The 19,109-nt window shown below is 35.4% G+C and overlaps 2 protein-coding genes across 2 annotated transcripts; both read right to left on the bottom strand.

Annotated features, from left to right (window-relative positions):
• Positions 1-117: 117 nt before the first annotated feature.
• Positions 118-1,193, bottom strand: LOC106406745 (SKP1-like protein 1A). The gene is made up of 2 exons (XM_013847465.3): positions 795-1,193; positions 118-482 (listed from the first exon to the last, which is right to left on the bottom strand). The coding sequence occupies exons 1-2, from the start codon at positions 1,104-1,106 to the stop codon at positions 309-311; spliced, it is 486 nt and encodes a 161-aa protein (XP_013702919.2). The 5' UTR covers positions 1,107-1,193; the 3' UTR covers positions 118-308.
• Positions 1,194-7,346: 6,153 nt separating this feature from the next.
• LOC106406821 (GDSL esterase/lipase EXL3-like) lies at positions 7,347-18,679 on the bottom strand. The gene is made up of 5 exons (XM_013847560.3): positions 18,186-18,679; positions 17,561-17,691; positions 17,187-17,417; positions 7,746-8,001; positions 7,347-7,659 (listed from the first exon to the last, which is right to left on the bottom strand). The coding sequence occupies exons 1-5, from the start codon at positions 18,460-18,462 to the stop codon at positions 7,466-7,468; spliced, it is 1,089 nt and encodes a 362-aa protein (XP_013703014.1). The 5' UTR covers positions 18,463-18,679; the 3' UTR covers positions 7,347-7,465.
• Positions 18,680-19,109: the final 430 nt, after the last annotated feature.

Raw genomic sequence — 19,109 nt, 5'->3', positions numbered from 1 at the left:
TACCGAGTGAGTGACGCAGGAGAAAGAAAGCCAGAGTTCAGTTCTAGAGTCATTTATAGACTAATGTTATTTAAATGCATCTTGCATACTCGTAGATTGGATAAAACAGAAACAAGATAACCAAAGACTGATTATAACCACAAATTATCCAACAATTGGTTCTTAATCGGTAAATAGAAAAGCACTAGGAGGAACGGAACCAACATAAGTCATTAATTTTTCCTAAGAACATAAAGACGCAAATAAGATAAAGGAAGAAAGCTTTGCAGGTTCTGCTATAGCTTCAACAAGGCTTCTCTTTGGTGAGATCATTCAAAAGCCCATTGGTTCTCCCTGCGCACCTCCTCTTCCTCCTCAGGCGAGAAGTCGTTCTTGATGTTGAAGGTCGTGCGAATCTCATCTGGAGTCTTGCCTTTGATCATATCAGCCACCGTCTGGCACGTGAGGTCGAGAAGGTTCTTGATGTTCAGATAGTTAGCAGCCTGCACGATCCAAGAAACGTAAACACATTAGATCCAAATCCAAATCAAACCCTAATTTCCCAAATCGAAAACCCTAAAATCACAAAATCACAAAATCGAAACAAAAAGTAACAAAATTGAAATCAGTGGCAAACCAGGATCCAATTTCTGAACGAAACCCCCAAATCAAAAGAAACAAAATTGAAATCATTAGCAAACCAGGATTCAATTCCCGAAACAAACCCCCAAATCACAAACCCTAATTTCCCAAGTCGAAAACCCTAAAATCGCGAAATTGAAAACAAAATCGAAGAGAGGAGAGACGAGACGAACCAGGATGAGTTCGAAGAGGGTAGCCTGATCGATCTTCATGAACTCGGCATCCCAAGCCTTGAGGTCATCGTCGGAGGAAGCGCCACCATCGGCGGCCGCCTCGGTCTTGGCAGCAGCGGCGTCGACGTGCTTCTTGCAGTACTCGATCACCTTGGCGAGGATCTTGCCGGTGACGTTGGGAAGAGGGATGCCGTTGTCGGTGCAGTCGTCTTCGACCATGTGAGCTAGGGTCTGAGACTCGCGAGCCACGGCCTCGTCAACCTCGAAAGACTCGTTGTCGGAGCTCTTCAACACAATCTTCTTCGTCGACATCTTTTTTGATTTTAGAGATTTTTATTTGTTTTTGAGGGAAGCGATGAGGAGAATATGAAGGGATGCGTCTCTCTATTTATACTAGAATCCCTAATTTTGATTAAGTTGGTTGATTATTAGAAATATAGAAAGTAATCGCGAGATTAATGAATTAAGGAAAATTTGTTTTATTTTTTTCCTTATAAGAGAATAAAGGAAAATTATAGAAAAGACTACTAATTTCATTTAAGTTAAAACTTCTTTTTGTGTTCAACTCATAATTATTTTATGATTTTCTTATAATTCTTAGAAAAAATGAATTGGTAAATTAGTATTGCAACTAGATCCTCTGTCCGCGCTACGCGCGGATTATAAATTTTAAATATATTATTCATAATTATTATTAATATGTGAATATTTTTACTTTGTATTAAATTTAACTTTAATGTTTGATAGTATCTTTAGCAGTTTTCTATTATTTTTTTTACGTTTTTGTTTTCTATAAATTTAGAAATTTTAAAAAATTTGGTATATGCACCACTTAGCTTTGGTCTTATGATATGTCTATATTTTATGAACACACTGAAGATGGTGTTGAAATCAGCTTATCTTTTATGTCATAGAGGAGCGAATACAAAAAGAAATTTGATATGTAACATATAGCCATTTTCATGTAACTAATGTTTGATTTAAGTGTATTTATATATAAATTTAGCGCTAACTAATGGAAACAAAAAGAAGTCACACCCTCTTTTGCAGGTGAATACTAATTTTTATTCACTATTTTCGATGGGTTTTAAAATATGTAGTAGGTGGTAAATTAAATTAGATTTTGTGTGTGTCTTTGTTGTAATATTGGTTTGCAATGTATTATTATTTGTAATCATTTTCTCTCATGTGTCAGATATTCGTTTATCCTTTTCGTTTTAAATTTTTTTCTTTTGGTGAATAAAGAACATACACTTATTTATAAAGAGGAAATATATATTTTAACAAAGAGTATTATTTTTATTTGAATAATATATGTTTCTGGTTGCAAGAATACTATAACATATTTATGTATATGAGAAAATACATTTTTGAAATCAATAAATGTAACATTTTATTTTCTTCTAAAGTTAATGTCCATGTACAGTTATGTATTGTATTTAAATATGATATTTATATTTTTGAAGTTCATATTCTTCTAAACCACCGGATACAACTTATTGTTTGTAGAATTTTGCTCCTACTATAAAAGTGTAGTAGTTTTTTGATTTCTCATTTTTAAATGTGTTGTAATTGATAGTTTTTTTTAATGTAATGTAATTGATAGTAGGATTTCATTTTTTTTTATATTGTTGGATTAACGCTTCTAACCAGCCGGTTAATTGTTTCTTAGCATATTGATTTCTCATGTATCACATAAGAATATTTGTCAAGCTCTCTTTTTCGACTGATTGTTTTATGTGTTTTATAATTCAGATTTTTGTGGATACATGTCGTTGTTTAATGTTTCACTTGTATATTAACGTTACTTTGTTGTTATAGTATGTAATTATTTTTTGGGAATGATTGATACAACAATGATTAATATGTGATTATATGATTTTTGTGTTAATTGTTGGTGTTAACTTTTGGAGTATATTTATTGTAGTTTTATTATTTTGTTGCTGTCATTAATTGTCGCCTAAATTCTTTATTTGAACCAATTTTAAATGTTTCTGTTTTTAACTTTTGGTTCATCTTAGTTTCAAAAAAAAAAATTTGGGTTCATCTTTTTTTTTTTGTGTTTTGGCCATAATATTTATTTTGTATGTATGGTTCCACTTTTTATTTTTTCAATTCATTTGTTATCTTTTTCTTTTTTTAATTTACGTAAAACTATAACCTATTAAATAATTTTCTACGATTATTTGTAAAGACAACGTGGTCCGGTGGCAAAAGACGGTTTTATGACGGAGGATGTCATGGGTTCAAAACGCAGGTCCTTCTTTTTTGTTTTAGAATTTTTTTTTTTCATTAATGGCAAATTTGTAATTAATTCGTCTTCTTCCTTTTAGGGTTTTCACTTCTACTGCGAAATTTTCATGGCCGCCTCGAACTTTTTTAACATAAAACATCATTTTCTTGCAGTTTTCTTATCAATTTTTGCATAAAAACTGTAGATTTGCGACGTAACATCAAATTCCAAGCGTTTAAAATTCAAAAGCCTGGACTTTTTTGATGAATCCGATTTTTTGTCCGATTTTGATGAAATCGCGGCGGTTCTGTACCGCCGAGCGTTGCAAGGCCGTGTACTCGGCCGAGTTGCCGCGTTTTCGAACATGGCCTGCGGTTGATGAACTATAGTATTCGTCGGTTGAGTGTTCCCGAATCAATGTGAATTTTAAACTGAAAAATTGTATTTAGAACTGAAGGAGAGATGATGAAATCGACTCAAACAGACAAATCAATCTATTATTAGTGACTTTATAAGTTGAATCAATATATAATTATGAGTGATAGAGGAAGGTTTGAGAGATAAGAAGACAGTCCTTTCAAGAAACGTTTTTGCAAGAGAAAAAAAGATGAGAAGATCAATGGAAATAGGTTCGAAGCTTTTTGAGAAGTTTGATGGTGACGTGACCAAACAATACTCTCTGATTGGTTGAATATAATAAATGACGTGGACAGCTTTAGAGTGGAGTATATAGAGCTTTTAGTATAGTATAGATTGATGCATATGTTTTCCTATTTTCATATTATAAATACACATTAATGAATAAGGAAGTGTTTTTTTCTTATAAGAAAATAAAGGAAAACTATAGAAAATAATACTAATTTCATTAATGTTAAACTTCTTTTTGGGAGGTTATGATTAATTCATCCGTTGTACTTAGATTTTTGGAGAGAATGCAATCATATTTGTATTTCACTCATAACTAGATTTCGATCCGCGCAACTTCGCGGGTTTTTGTTTTCGTTTATTTTTATATAAACATTTTGTTTTCAATTATAAATTTGTATATATTATAATATATATGTCTATCAATCTTTAAAACATAATAAGTTTACGGTATATTTTTTTCATTTAATATATTGTTTCAAACCTTCACATGTGTTTGTATTTTCTTCTATATATATATTTTGGATTATTATTTCATTATTAAAATTGTAACTATATATATAAAGATTAGTAAAATATTGTTTTATTGTCATATTCAAAGATATTGTAACATTTCACAAATTTAGAAAGTTTTTAAAAAATTAAACTTTTCGCTTCATAGATTTATATTATCGAGTAAATAATTAAACATTTAGTTTTTCTTTAATTTTTTAAAATAAACTATATAGTTTTAAATTTGTTTTCATTGGTTTAAGGTAGTAAAGATTAATCATTATTAGATAATATAATTTTTGTTAAATAAATTTTTTTTTTATAATTTAAAAAGTTAACATCGACAAATATTTAAATAATTAACATATGGAAGTATAGTATTACAACATTAAATTATATCTATTTAATTTACACTATCTATAAATTCATTGGATCATATATTGTTTAAATCGAATTATTGATAGCCCAATAAAAATTTCTGGTTGACCCAAAATTTAAATGATAAGATTAGAGATTAAATGTAACATCACTTTCTAGTAATATGTCCATTAGGTCCATTTTTAAAAAAATTCACACATAAATCAATATTGTGAATTTTGTTTTAATATATAAGATTACTTTACGATTTTCTTATATTTTTCAGCGTGAAAACTAGTGAATATCTTTACATTATAAATTATGATTTTCTTATGATTACTACAGCTGATGCTTATAGATTTCAATCTTTTCATATTAGGTATTTTTACATTATAAATTAATTCAGAAATTATTATTTTTAAATAGAAAACAGTATTGATTTTATTTGAATTTTATTCCTTGACAATGGATATGTTATATACGCATCATTACATATATTCACACCGTTACATTTTAGTATGTTATATAACTGTTATAGTTTTATATAACCGTTACATTTTAGTATGTTATATAACTGTTATAGTTTTATATAACTGTTACATTTTAGCATGTTATATAACTGTTATAGTTTTTTCAGTATGTTATATAACTGCTATTAATTTTATATTACTGTTCTTATGGATCCAGAGCATTTGTTATAGTTTTGTCTTTTTACGCCTAAATAAGTAAATTAAATAATAATGATACTATTGCGTTCCAGTAATCGAATAATAGTAGAATTAAAATTTAACCATTTTCTTAATATGGTTTACAATGTACAATAAAAAAAACTCTATAAATTAATAATGTTGGCACTATGAGAATTTATTAATTTATAGAGTTATTAATAAATATGATTTATAGAGTTATTAAGTATATGTCTATATAAAATTTATAAGTATGATAATTATTAATTTATAATTTTAACAAGACCATATATTTACTTAAGAGTTTTCTAAATATTATTATCTTATTATTTTATGGAATATTGTTATATTTTACACCGCTTCAATTTGGGACTGAAATTTTTTATTAATTTATAATATTTGTTAATTTATCAAATATTAATTTATATAGTTTTTAATTTATAATTTTTAGGGTAAGTGTTGATTACTGCATGCATTAAAATATCATAGCTTTTTAACCACTTATGAAATCTTTTGGAAAGCCGTGTTTGAAGTTACCACTTATGAAATCTTTTGGAAAGCCGTGTTTGAAGTTTCGGAATTATAATTCTAGTAGTTACACCCCCGAAATATACAACACTAATTTTATAATCTGTGGACAGCTATGGTCAACCTAACAAATTAATTCAACGCGTGATGGTTGACAGACATATAAAGAGAAGATACAAAGTCTACTGCATAAGTTGTTAGAGTTTTTGTGGATATAATTTACGACTCAAGTTTCCAAAGTCTGCATAAAATTCTCTCTACAACTCATTGTGGTCATCGTGCTCAAACTCAAGATCTTTCAGTACTGCGTAGAGGAAAACTCGAGTACCACTGCTGAAAATTTTTCGTGACGCGTCAAATTATTTGTTTGGTTGACGTAGTACATATATCCCGAACTCGCCTTGTATCCATCTTGCCGTTCAAAATTGTCCATCAATGACCAATGAAAATACCGATTCAGTAACGTTTAACGACCAATGAAAATACCGATGCAGTAACGTTTGCCTTATCATCGTTGCACAAATGGGAAAACAAATAAACATTTTCAGGTATATCAAATTACATAACTATCAAATTAAACTAAAAAACAAACATTGTTTGTCCACACACCAAACTGCTTGGTGCAAGATCAAGAGATGCTTCTGAATATAGTATGTTCTGCGGTGAATGGTGATCCGAGCGCCAATACAAGACTTGTGTCTTGCTCGCCTAAATCCTCTCCTTGAACCTATTTATTTTATTTACCACAAAAATCACTAACATTCAATAACTGTTTTGCACATATATTAATTGTTTTAGAAAAAAAAATAGCTTAACAACAGAGTATTACATATGTCGCTGTGAATACGATTGTATGACTGATATTTTCTCAAAAGTACATGCTGTTTTTTAGGAAGGGAGATTTGTATTCAATCTTTGTAGCTAGGACCGGTTTAATAGAACTGGTCAGTTCGTACAAGGGTATATATAATATAATGTATATCTGATCAGGTATGACACCTGAAAAGCTGCGGTTGAGGTACCAAAAATGAAATCCTTTAGGGAAGTTGGCACGAGTAAAGGTATGTTCGGTTCTAGAGCATGCATGTTCATTGGCCGGGGTTGGTGAGCCGATCATGCCGAGGAACAGAACCAAACTTAGGAAGGAAACATGTGGAACCTCTCCATTAGTGTGCATGTAATCTCTTAAGATGACTGCGCTAACTTTTTTTTTTTTGAAACACAACTTACTTTCGTTTATCAATTTTCTTGAATACAAATACGAGAGGAAATTATCCGTTCTCTTTGATAAAAAGCATAAGATACAATAACAAACCAAACTAAGAAAGATAGATCTTCAAAGGAAGATGACAGCGAATTCAAGTCAAGGCTTGGATGTGTCGATGGGGCATATCCGATAGAGTCGGACAGCTGAGACTTAGTCACATAATGTGACGTTGAGGGACAGCCCTCACCTGCGAGACAACACATGGTAATTTCTGTTGCATCTTCTGCCCCCTTACAGACCGCTACGCAAGATAACAAACCGGTGATAAAGCTGAAGCCGAAGCTCGGCAGTATATACGAAACTGCGCTAACTATTATGAATAACGCTATCAGATTTCTCCAAAATACGAAACACCAGTATATATATTAATTTTATTTTGAACGAATACATTATCCGAATAATACAGACAAAACATGATAAAATATAATCAATCACTACTAGGAAGTGAACTTTGGATTTAAATTTAGACAAACTGATTAACAAATTTGCTAATCAACAGTGAGACTAACACTTTGTAAGTTTTCTCTGTGGGATGATAACTGTCCCAAAACACATGGCTAGACACGTCGGGGCATACAGAAGATGTGATTTTATTGCACAGAACAGCAACTTCTATGACTCCGGTTCCACAGCATCCTTTATTAGACACTCCAAATCCTATAACAACTCAGAGTTAAGACATATTTTCTACTAAAGACAACAATCCTGTACAAGAGATTTAAATACAAATTGTAAGGTGTTACCGTATTTTGCAGGACTCTGGATGATATCGAGAAGAGGGTCATAGATATTAATGTAGGCCGGTTTGATACCCGGTAGAGTTTTATGCATCAAATCCAATTTTGTGGAGATCTTTGAATTAAAAAGCTTTGCTGCTTCGTTGTAATACTCAGCACACTCTCTCAAAAGACCTCCTCCTACGGTTCTCTGTGATGGTACGCAACCAAGTGGTGGTGCACCAAACACAGCGATTCTTCTCACTCCATATCCGTATAGTTTCTGTCATTATGATTGGTGAGTAGCTAATATTAATTTTATTAACAACAAGTTATTTGGCTCATACGGGTGACATTGCCCCATCTTAGTTCTAAGATTCACGGTTCCATTCTCCTATGACCCCTTTACTATACTTTTATCCAAAAAGAATTAAATAACATTAGAAAACTCAATCCACATATATTTACATATTCTAGCACAGATGAAAGAATGAAAAAAATTAGACACATGATCAATCTGTACATGGTACAGCCAGTATTAATGTCATGAAAGTTATACGTCACGAATAAATATAAAATATTTGGTTTGGTAATTTGTTTTTCCTATCTGATTGTCCTTCATGGTAACAAAAATGTCTGAACATCTTAAAAGAAATTAATAGTGATATGAAATATGAGAGTATTTAGTAGGTGGCCATAAATCTGATATTTTTAGTAAAATTTATTATAGTTTAAATTTTAACACTACAAGAAAACACATGCTTAACGACGAAAATTAAAAAGGAAAAACAATCCTCGTAAATTTGCGTCGAGTTTACGACGAATTTACGTGAAAAACTAAAGTCGTCGTTATTTCCTCGTAACGTAACGACAAAACTGTTTCGTCGTAAAGTGGATGTAATTTTACGAGTATTTTACGAGGAAAAACTATTTCCTCGTAAATACGACGTAAACTTTGCGTGGTATTTACGAGAGAATAGTTTACGTGTATTTAGCGAGGAAATTTTTGAATCCACCAACTTCATAGGTGTTACACGTTTTTTTTGCCCACCTAATTAATTTTCGTCGTAAATTCATAGCAAAATTACAACTACCAGATTCGAATTTTCCTATAAATATGGATGTTTGAACATCATTTTAAACACACCAACAACAAAAAACGTGAAAGAAAAAAAATGGCTGGCTCCGGGACTATTTACGAGTTGCGGAAGTGGATGTATATGCATAGAGATGCTAACGGGAGAGTGACGAAAGAATACCTTGCGGGTCTGGAGACATTTATGCATCAAGCAGATTCAACACCGCTCGCCCAAGAAAGTGGTAAGATGTTCTGTCCTTGTCGGAAATGCAACAATTCGAAACTGGCAAACCGTGAAAATGTTTGGAAGCATTTAATAAATAGAGGTTTCACGGCAAATTACTATATCTGGTTTCAACATGGAGAAGGTTTTAATTATGATCAGAATGAAGCTAGTAGTAGTAATAGCAATTTTCAGGAAAAAGAACCGGTTGATCATCATTTGCATAATGAACATAGTTACCATCAGGAGGAGATGGTAGATTATGATAGGGTTCATGATATGGTAGCTGATGCATTCGTAGCTCATGATGAAGATGAAGAACCTAATATAGATGCAAAAAAGTTTTACGAAATGTTAAACGCGGCGAATCAACCACTTTACAGTGGTTGTAGAGAAGGTCTCTCTAAATTGTCGTTAGCTGCTAGAATGATGAATATTAAAACTGATCACAATCTACCTGAAAGTTGCATGAACGAATGGGCGGACTTGTTTAAAGAGTATTTGCCGGAAGACAATGTGTCTGCTGATTCTTATTATGAGATTCAGAAACTGGTTTATAGTCTTGGGTTGCCTTCGGAGATGATAGATGTTTGCATCGACAACTGCATGATCTATTGGGGAGATGATGAGAAGCTAGAAGAATGTCGATTCTGCAAGAAGCCACGATTCAAGCCGCAAGGACGGGGACGTAATAGGGTACCGTACCAAAGGATGTGGTACCTACCAATTACAGACAGATTGAAAAGATTGTATCAATCAGAGCAGACTGCTGGAAAGATGAGATGGCATGCCGAGCATACTCAGACGGATGGTGAGATGACTCATCCATCAGATGCAAGAGCCTGGAAACATTTCAACAAAGTACATCCAGATTTCGCTAGCAATATCCGGAATGTGTATCTCGGATTATGCACAGATGGATTTAGTCCGTTCGGAATGTCAGGGAGACAATATTCATTGTGGCCAGTCTTTCTTACTCCATACAACCTGCCACCGGAGATGTGCATGCAACGGGAGTTACTATTCTTGACCATATTAATACCTGGTCCGAACCATCCAAAAAGGTCCCTGGATGTTTTCCTACAACCACTGATAAAAGAGTTGAAGGATTTGTGGTCAACAGGGGTGAGGACGTATGACTGTTCAACGAAGACGAATTTTACGATGCGAGCGATGCTTTTGTGGACCATAAGTGATTTCCCTGCCTATGGGATGTTGTCTGGATGGACTACACATGGGAGATTAGCTTGTCCATATTGTAATGGAACGACAGATGCGTTTCAACTGAAGAATGGTAGGAAGACAAGTTGGTTTGATTGTCACCGTCGATTTCTTCCCATTGGCCATCCTTACCGAAGAAACAAGAATTTGTTTAGGCACAAAAGGGTTGTGAGAGACACTCCTCCTCCATATCTAACTGGAGAACAAATTGAAGCGCAAATCGACTACTACGGAGCTAACGAAACAGTTCGTTGGGGTGGTAATTGGCATGTCCCTCGTAATATGCCAGATTCTTACGGTGTTCATCACAACTGGCACAAGAAGAGTATATTTTGGGAGTTGCCATATTGGAAGGATCTTCTTCTGCGCCACAACCTCGATGTGATGCATATAGAGAAGAATTTCTTTGAGAACATCATGAATACAATATTGAATATCCCAGGGAAGACAAAAGACAACATAAAATCGAGGTTGGACTTGCCGGATATTTGCTCAAGAAGCGAGTTACATATTAAAAGCAATGGACAAGTTCCCGTTCCGATATTCAGATTATCTTCAGAAAAAAAGTCGGTGTTGTTCAACTGGATGGCATCAGAAGTGAAGTTCCCCGATGGGTATGTTTCGAATCTCTCTAGATGTGTTGAAAAGGGTCAAAAGTTCTCCGGGATGAAGAGTCATGATTGTCATGTATTTATGCAACGACTACTGCCCTTTGCATTTACGGAGCTACTTCCAACAAACGTACATGAAGCACTTGCAGGTACGTACAAAATAATATATGACTAACAATGTGTTTAATTTTTTTTTGAATATAAAAGGCATTGGAGCATTTTTCAGGGATCTGAGCACACGCACTCTTAAAGAAGAAGTTGTGGAACAGCTTCAGGAGAACATTCCCATCTTATTGTGCAACTTGGAGAAGATATTTCCTCCCGGATTTTTTGACGTCATGGAGCATCTAGCTGTCCACCTCCCATATGAGGCATTGCTTCGTGGACCTGTACATTACGGATGGATGTATCAGTATGAGCGAGCCATGAAATATTTGAAGGGAAAAGCAAAGAACCTCGCCAAAGTTGAAGGTTCTATAATTGCTGGAAGTTTGACGGAAGAAGTTTCTCACTTCACATCGTACTACTTTGCGTCAAAAGTACGTACACGGAGAAGAGCTCCAAGAAGATATGATGATGGTGGTGTTGCGCCAACATATGCAGTTGCTGGTGTTCCAGACATCTTTAGCCAGATTGGGCGACTCGGTGGGAAGTCTAAAGAGGTTTGGTGGTCGAGTGAAGAAGACGCTCATAGTGCACACACCTATATTCTACTCAATTGCGAAGATCCATTGATGCGTTATTTTGAAAGGTAACATATATTGACACTTCGAAACACATATAAGTATAATTAATTGTATAATTGCGAGAGATTCATTCCTATAAAATGTGATTTTACAGCCTATTTGTTTCTCAAGTCGAAGAAACATTTCCTGGTATATCCACAAGTGACGTAGACAAAAGGAAAGATCAACACTTCATTAAGTGGTTGCGGAATCAGGTATTAACTAAAACGTTTTTTTCATACATTATCTGTATTTCATTAACATTCTCTTTATTTTTGCAGGTTGATTATGACGACGACGATGCAGATTATCCTAAGTGGTTACACGAAGTAATTCAATCTCCACTTGTAAAGGTCACCACATCACAGATGTATTTCACACGAGGCTATACTTTTCATACATATGACTATGGTAGACAGCGGGCGACCAGTAACTATGGAATATGTGTGAAAGGGGAAACAGATTTCTACGGGATCTTGACGGAGATTATTGAAGTCGAATTTCCAGGGATACTGAAGCTGAAATGCGTCCTCTTCAAATGTGAATGGTTCGACCCCGTCGTCAACAGAGGTGTTCGGTCTAACAAATTCGGTGTAGTTGATGTCAACGGTGGACGAAGGTACAACAAATTCGAGCCTTTCATCTTAGCTTCACAAGCAGACCAAGTTAGCTTCCTTCCATACCCTCGGATGAGAGATTCAGGTATAAATTGGTTAGCAGTGATCAAAGTTACACCTCGAGGACGAATCATCAGTGGAGAAGAACCACCATTGCAAGAAGAACAGATAAATGAAGTTGAGGAACCTGAACAAGAAATTGATGACATCCTTCTCATTGATCCGCATAATCACGAGTACGAAGATCTTACCGATGATGCCACAGACGAAGCTGTTGAAGACGAGTTTAATGAAAATGATGATGTTTCTAGTGATGACGAGAATGTCGATGTATCCGATTGATGTATTTGTTTTATGAATAAGATGAGGGAGTTTGTTTTATGAATAAGATAATGTGGGGTTTGTTTTATGAATAAGGTAATGCCGGGAGTTTGTTTTATGAATAAGCAAATGTGGGAATTGTGGTTTGGAATGGAAATAAAGATGGGGTTTGGAGTATATGAAGTAGAAAATAAGGAATATGGGGTTTGGGGTTTCGGATTCAAGGGATTTAAACATAACACTCGTTAATTCCACGTAACAAAAAATCGTCGTAAAGGACTCGTAGGTCAACGAGGAAATAACGAGGAAATATAAAAATACAGAACGCGGGACTCGTTAATTCCACGTAGGACAAAATCGTCGTAAATACTACGTACGATGAATTCGTCGTAAAAACCACGTAGGATGAAATCGTCGTAAATGCAACGTAAGACAATGAGGAAATAACGACGAAACCTAAAAATAAAGATGGGGTTTGGAATATATGAAGTAGAAAATAAGGAATATGGGGTTTGGGGTTTCGGGTTTTTGGTTTCGGGTTTCGGGTTTGGGGTTTGGGGTTTGGGGTTCGGGGTTTAGGGGTTCAGAGTTTGGGGTTTCGGGTTTAGGGGTTCGGGGTTTCGGGTTTCGGGTTTTGGATTTCGGGTTTCGGGTTTGGGGTTTCGAGTTTGGAGTTTCGGGTTTAGGGGTTCGGGGTTTGGGGTTTCGGGTTTTGGATTTCGGGTTTCGGGTTTCGTGTTTCGGGTTTGGGGTTCTAGGGATTTAACCATAACACTCGTTAAAAATAACGACGAAACTTAAAATTAAATATGGGGTTTGGAATATATGAAGTAGAAAATTAAAGATGGGGGTTTGGGTTTTGGGTTTCGGGTTTGGACTTCGGGTTTCGGGTTTGGGGGTTGGGGTTTCGGGTATGAGGTTTCGGGTTTCGGGTTTCGGGGTTGGGGTTTCGGGTTTCGGGTTTGGGCTTTCGGGTTTCGGGTTTCGGGTTTGGGGGTTGGGGTTTAGGAATAACGACGAAACTTAAAATTAAATATGGGGTTTGGAATATATGAAGTAGAAAATTAAAGATGGGGGTTTGTGTTTTGGGTTTCGGGTTTGGGCTTTCGGGTTTCGGGTTTGGGGATTGGGGTTTGGGGTTTCGGGTATGGGATTTCGGGTATGGGGTTTCGGGTTTCGGATTCTAGGGATTTAAACATAACACTCGTTAATTCCACGTAGGATGAAATCGTCGTAAATACCACGTAAGCATAAATCTTCGTAAAGACCACGTAACCAGAAATCGTCGTAAAGACCACGTAAAAAGATTTAAACATAAAACACGTTAATTCCACGTAAGCATAAATCGTCGTAAATACCTCGTAGTGTAAAAACTAGAAAAAAGGGAAAAGGATCAAAATACCAGAATAACATGTGGCAAGACTTCCAGCAATTATAATACGTAAGTCTCGCCCACATGAATTCTAATAACTTATCCTTTTCCTATTTTTTTCAAATATTTATAATTTGAATATTATTTTGCTGAGGAATGTGATTTCAGATAGGTGTGTGATTTGGGAGTTTATGTGTGGTTTGAGAATGAGAGTTGTGGGTATATTTATAGGAAAGCAAGCCTCGTTAATTTCACGTAGGCAAAATCGTCGTTAATACCTCGTAAACAAAAACACGGGCCTTTGTGATTCCTCGCAATTTCCTCGTAAAAAAAAACACGGGCATTTGTAACTGCTCGCTATTTCGTCGTAAACTTACAACGAATTTGCGACGATGTGTAATCTTATATATACACCCGAGCGCTCACTCTTTCTTTCCTCTCTACTTCCTCTCCATTTCGTAGCAATGGCAAACCGTCTCTGATTCCTCTCTAATTTGGTTAGTTTAGGATAGATTAGGTGGTTAGTATAGGGAATTTAGATAGGTTTGCGGATTTTATGTTATTTAGTATTGATTAGGTGGATAATGTTGGAAAATATATTGTTGATGTTAATTTTAAAAATTTCATTTTTTTCCCAGGTTCGAAAAGGAAGACTTACTGCCCATTACAGAGAGATCTTCGGTGAGCCGGGTAGTCGTTTAGACCCGGCCTCTTCTTCCGCTCCCAGTTCTTCGGGCCAGGAGACTGTCCCCGAGACTCAGTACACTCAGAGAGTCTCTGGGTCTACTTCTTCTAGTGCACCATCGGCTCCTCATGTGCCTCCTCCGATGCCTCCTCCTGTGCCTCCTCCGATGGCACCTCCGATGGTCGCCGATATTCATCCTGATCTGATGGTGCCTCCGAGTGCTCCTTACTCGCAGTACACTGTAGAGGACATTCTCAGTCTGCCAGGCAGAGAAGGTTTACCAGTCATCGACCCAGACCGACCGGACGGAACGTTGTGATATGTTGCATTATTTTTTTTTAATTCGTTTAAATTTCTTTTATAACATTAAAATAATTTATATTTTAAATTTGTATTTTCCAGGTGGGGGGTTGACGGATGTCTTGCATCGGACGTAACCGACACGATCAAGGGTTACTTCTCCATGGCACATCCAAACTGGAGTAAGACGCCTCACTACGTCAGAAAGACGTGGTTCAAAATTTACGCTGTAAGTTTCTATTAATTAATTATATATATTTTAATTTTTTCATGATTTATATATATACTTTCTAAAAAACTAATTGTTAATTTATTTTTTCCAACAGCAAAAATATAATTGGGCCTTGGGGATCACTGAGAGGGTGAGGAAGAAGTTTAACGCGAAAGCGAAAGTTCGCTTGTTGGACACGGTCTCCAACTGGAAGGGTGACTGGATCGTGAAGGGGTATGAGCGTGGCAAACCCGCTGAGCTCACCACGGATGTGTGGGATGGCCTCATCCGTTATTGGCGCCTTCCTGATTCCATTAGAATCGCCCAGGCTTGCTCTAACTCCCGTAACACGGTCGATGAGCACGGGAACGGGCCGATGCTTCACACTACGGGCCAAAAACCCCACGCCGGTGTCCGTTTGGAAATGGTAATTAAATATTTTATTAAATAATTTTTTTAATACATATATTAATTTATTCTAACTTTCTTAACTGTTTTTTAGGCCAAAGAGACGGGACATCTCCCGTCTCTTATGGAACTTTACGAGAGGACCCACAAGAACAAGGCGGGCGTATTTGTAGATGGCAAGTCCGAGCAAATCTACAACGACGTAGTTGCTCGGGTTGAAGACCGCCAGACTCAGCTGACCCAGCAGTCTACCGACGGATTACCCGTCACCTTATCCACACTTGAAGTGGATAAGATTTACGAGGAGGTAAATTTTCAAAAAAATTAATTTTTAATTATTCATTTAATTTAACTTTAAATTTTTACTTACAATATTTATTTTTTGTTTTTAAGGTTGTCCCTAAAAAAAGGGACGGACGTTGGGTATTGGTTCCGTCAACGATGTTCCGAGAGCGACATCGTCTTATGGTCAGCGACGGGATGATGAAGTCACGGAGCTGCGTAGAGAGTCCGCTCAGCTGCGTAACGAGTTGACCGCGACAAAATCTCGTATGGGTGGAGTCGAGGGCTTCTTGGACGTTATTGCGGCCACAAATCCGGAATGGGAGTCCATGTTGAGGAACATGCGACAACAACATCTCATTCAAGGCGAGTCATCCGACGTACATAACGAGGCGGATGTTACGAGGAGGAGTGATGAATTCTACCGGGCGATGAACGACCCTTAGTTTTTTTTTTGGTTGTTGTATTATATAAATTCAAAACTTATTTATATATAAAATATTTTCATATTGATTTATTTTTATTATGAATTTTAATTTATAATAATTTTAAATATTTTTTAATTATATTTTTAAATTCTGTAAAATAATAAAAACGAAGTAAATTCGTAGCCAATGTACGACGTCTTTACGTGGAAACCTTACGAGGAAATGACGAAAAACATTTAACGAGTAGTTTACGAGGAATCATTTACGAGGAAATAACGAGGAAAAGTTTACGACCATTTTACGAGGAAATCATTTCGTGGTTGTTACGTGTATTTTGCGAGGAAACTCTTTCAAGGTATTTACGTGTAGGTTACGAGGAACTATTTTCGAGGTATTTACGAGGTATTATAGCGACGTCCTTACGTGGAATATTGACGTGGTCTTTACGACGAATCGTCCTACTTCGTCTTTACGACGAAATATATTCCTCGCTAAGTTACGACGAATTAGCGAGGAAATATGTGTTACGACAGACGTGTAACGAGCAAACGCGTTTCCTCGCTAATTCGTCGTAAAGCTTTTTTTACGACGAATTAGCGAGGAAAACCGCTCTCGTTAAGATTATGTTTTCTTGTAGTGTAAGATGCTCATAGTTATATAATTCTTTCGAATTATACATCCTGTTCTTTGAAAAAATAAAACACTACACATGCTGTAAAAGACCGTACGCTACAAATATTCTGAGCCGTCGCATAAAAGATTACATAACATAAATAGAATTATTAGTCACTGAATAATAACACATTGTTAGATTCTTACTACTTTTAGGTTATGTTTTACGTTATTTTTGACTCATGCAGTAAACTGTAAATGGTTATTTTGTTTACTCTTTCAATAAAACTAGCCACAGTATACTACATATATTGTGGAATAGTGGACTACATATATATGTAGAAATACCTAAAATATGAGAGAAGCTAGCTTACGTTCACAAAATCGGAGGCAGAGTTGACCATAAGAGTAGTGTACGAATCGACGTCGTAGTGAGGTCTTGCACGGAGAACATAGTAAGTATTGGCTATGTCGTCGCTGCCTGCGACCAATAAGAATAAGCTGTTGGCTAATATGAACCCTTTTCTTTCTTCCCCAACTATATTCTTCACTTTCTCTATGTACTCCTCGAAATATTTTAATTGATCTTCTAATGAAATTACTGCCTAAAACCATCAATAAATACAAAACAAGACCAAGTTAGATAGGTAAATATCAAATCAAATATTTCCATATTATAGGAGTTAGCTTACAATTATTAAAAAGAACACTATATGATCGTCTGATTACGTATAATATATAGTATTACCACGAGTTTGGGTGTTAAGGGATCGTAACCAGAACCTCCCGACGCAAATGATACACCGGTTAAAAGATCTTCAGTCTTTAAATTTGGATCGAGATATGCAGGTACAACTGATTTTATTCCCAATTCTTCGGCTGCAAATAAGAAGAAAGCATAAAGAAAAATAGCGCCATTCAACTTTAAAGAAAGAAAAACAATATTCCGTGGAACACTAGCTTTCCTAATCCTAACAAAAGTTGGTATGCATATTGAGTGAATGTTTCTAGCCTTGTCTTTAACTACTGTCCAGAAATGAACAAAAAGAAAAAACAAATGATTGCTCAAATGATTTGCAGGCATCACTAACATGTACATCACTTGTGTCCTAATCAAATCTCGGCATAGCTCAGTCAGTTTTGGTTTCCAATTTTTTCTGAAAATAATAAGTATAGACTTCTAATTTTTTTTTTTTAATTATTAAATTTTTAGTAAATGCTTATTGTTCTCAAAATTTCAAACCCGGTCATATCCGAATAAGTCGTAATATAAATGTAGAAATCTATGTTTCAGTTGACATCTCTTTTTTTCATTAGAGCTGAAAAAACTACGAGTAGAATATTTAGAAATTAATAGAATCACGAGAATGAACCAATCAAATCGGGAGGGACTCGTCCGTCGCAAAATCTCCCGGTGGGAACGCCGCCTTGGAAATTGATACCGTAAGGCTGAAAATCGCACTTAACTACGGTTTTGACATTGTTATTATTTCCGGTGTCGACAATGGAGTCACCGAAAGCTATTAGCGCTGGAAACGTCAAGTTTGGCGGCAGCTTTATGGCGACGAGTGTCTCAGTGAGAAAGAGAACGGACAACAAGCATAGTTTCCGTGAAAAGCAAAAACAATACCAGCTTGTATTGTCTTTCATATTTGCTTTATTGTAACGTAAAATAAAAGAAGATTTTAATATAAGAAATGTTTGCTTTGAACCAAGACAAAGAGAGAAAATTATATAAACTTTTCTTCTATGTCATCAGGCATGTTCATATATAGACAAACACACATGTATATATATGCATTGCGTGGTGGAGATGCTGTGGACTTGTGGTAGACTTCAGACAAGACAGGATTAACCAGTTTATTGAAGTATTTTTAGATGTAGTAGATTGAGTACTTATTTTAATCGTAGAAAACAACTGAGATAGTGTATTTAATCTCAAACATACTAGTTTTTTTTTTAATATAACAGGCGGCTTTAAAGACATAAATATTAGGGTCTATGTCGAAACACGTATCGCCAGCATGAGTGTGATTGCATATAGGATTGGTTAAATATTAGGATCTAATTAACCGGGAATTATAGTCGCTGTAGTATTTAGATGACATCCTCATAAGAGAAGTAAATACTCTCTGCTCTGTGAAAGCAGAACGCATTAATTGAATATTCAACTTGCTACGTATATCACATTCTGTTGTGGAATCTATCATGGAATGGTTCATCGTGCTTTCATGTAACATACCACAAAAAGTTATTTAATTGAAGAATATCTAGGCCTTTTTTTTTGTTAAAAGAGA

Source organism: Brassica napus, chromosome C6, assembly GCF_020379485.1.
Source record: "Brassica napus cultivar Da-Ae chromosome C6, Da-Ae, whole genome shotgun sequence".
NCBI classification, from domain to species: domain Eukaryota; kingdom Viridiplantae; phylum Streptophyta; class Magnoliopsida; order Brassicales; family Brassicaceae; genus Brassica; species Brassica napus.
This window is presented reverse-complemented; position numbering and strand designations above follow the sequence as displayed.

Excerpts from the sequence above, each read along its gene's own strand:
- LOC106406745 (XM_013847465.3), bottom strand. The coding sequence starts at position 1,106 with ATGTCGACGAAGAAGATTGTGTTGAAGAGCTCCGACAACGAGTCTTTC. Across the intron at positions 483-794 it reads CCCTCTTCGAACTCATCCTG|GCTGCTAACTATCTGAACAT; the intron begins GTTCGTCTCGTC and ends TGGATCGTGCAG.
- LOC106406821 (XM_013847560.3), bottom strand. The coding sequence starts at position 18,462 with ATGAAAGACAATACAAGCTGGTATTGTTTTTGCTTTTCACGGAAACTA. Across the intron at positions 17,418-17,560 it reads CCTTAACACCCAAACTCGTG|GCAGTAATTTCATTAGAAGA; the intron begins GTAATACTATAT and ends TGATGGTTTTAG. Across the intron at positions 7,660-7,745 it reads CCAGAGTCCTGCAAAATACG|GATTTGGAGTGTCTAATAAA; the intron begins GTAACACCTTAC and ends GAGTTGTTATAG.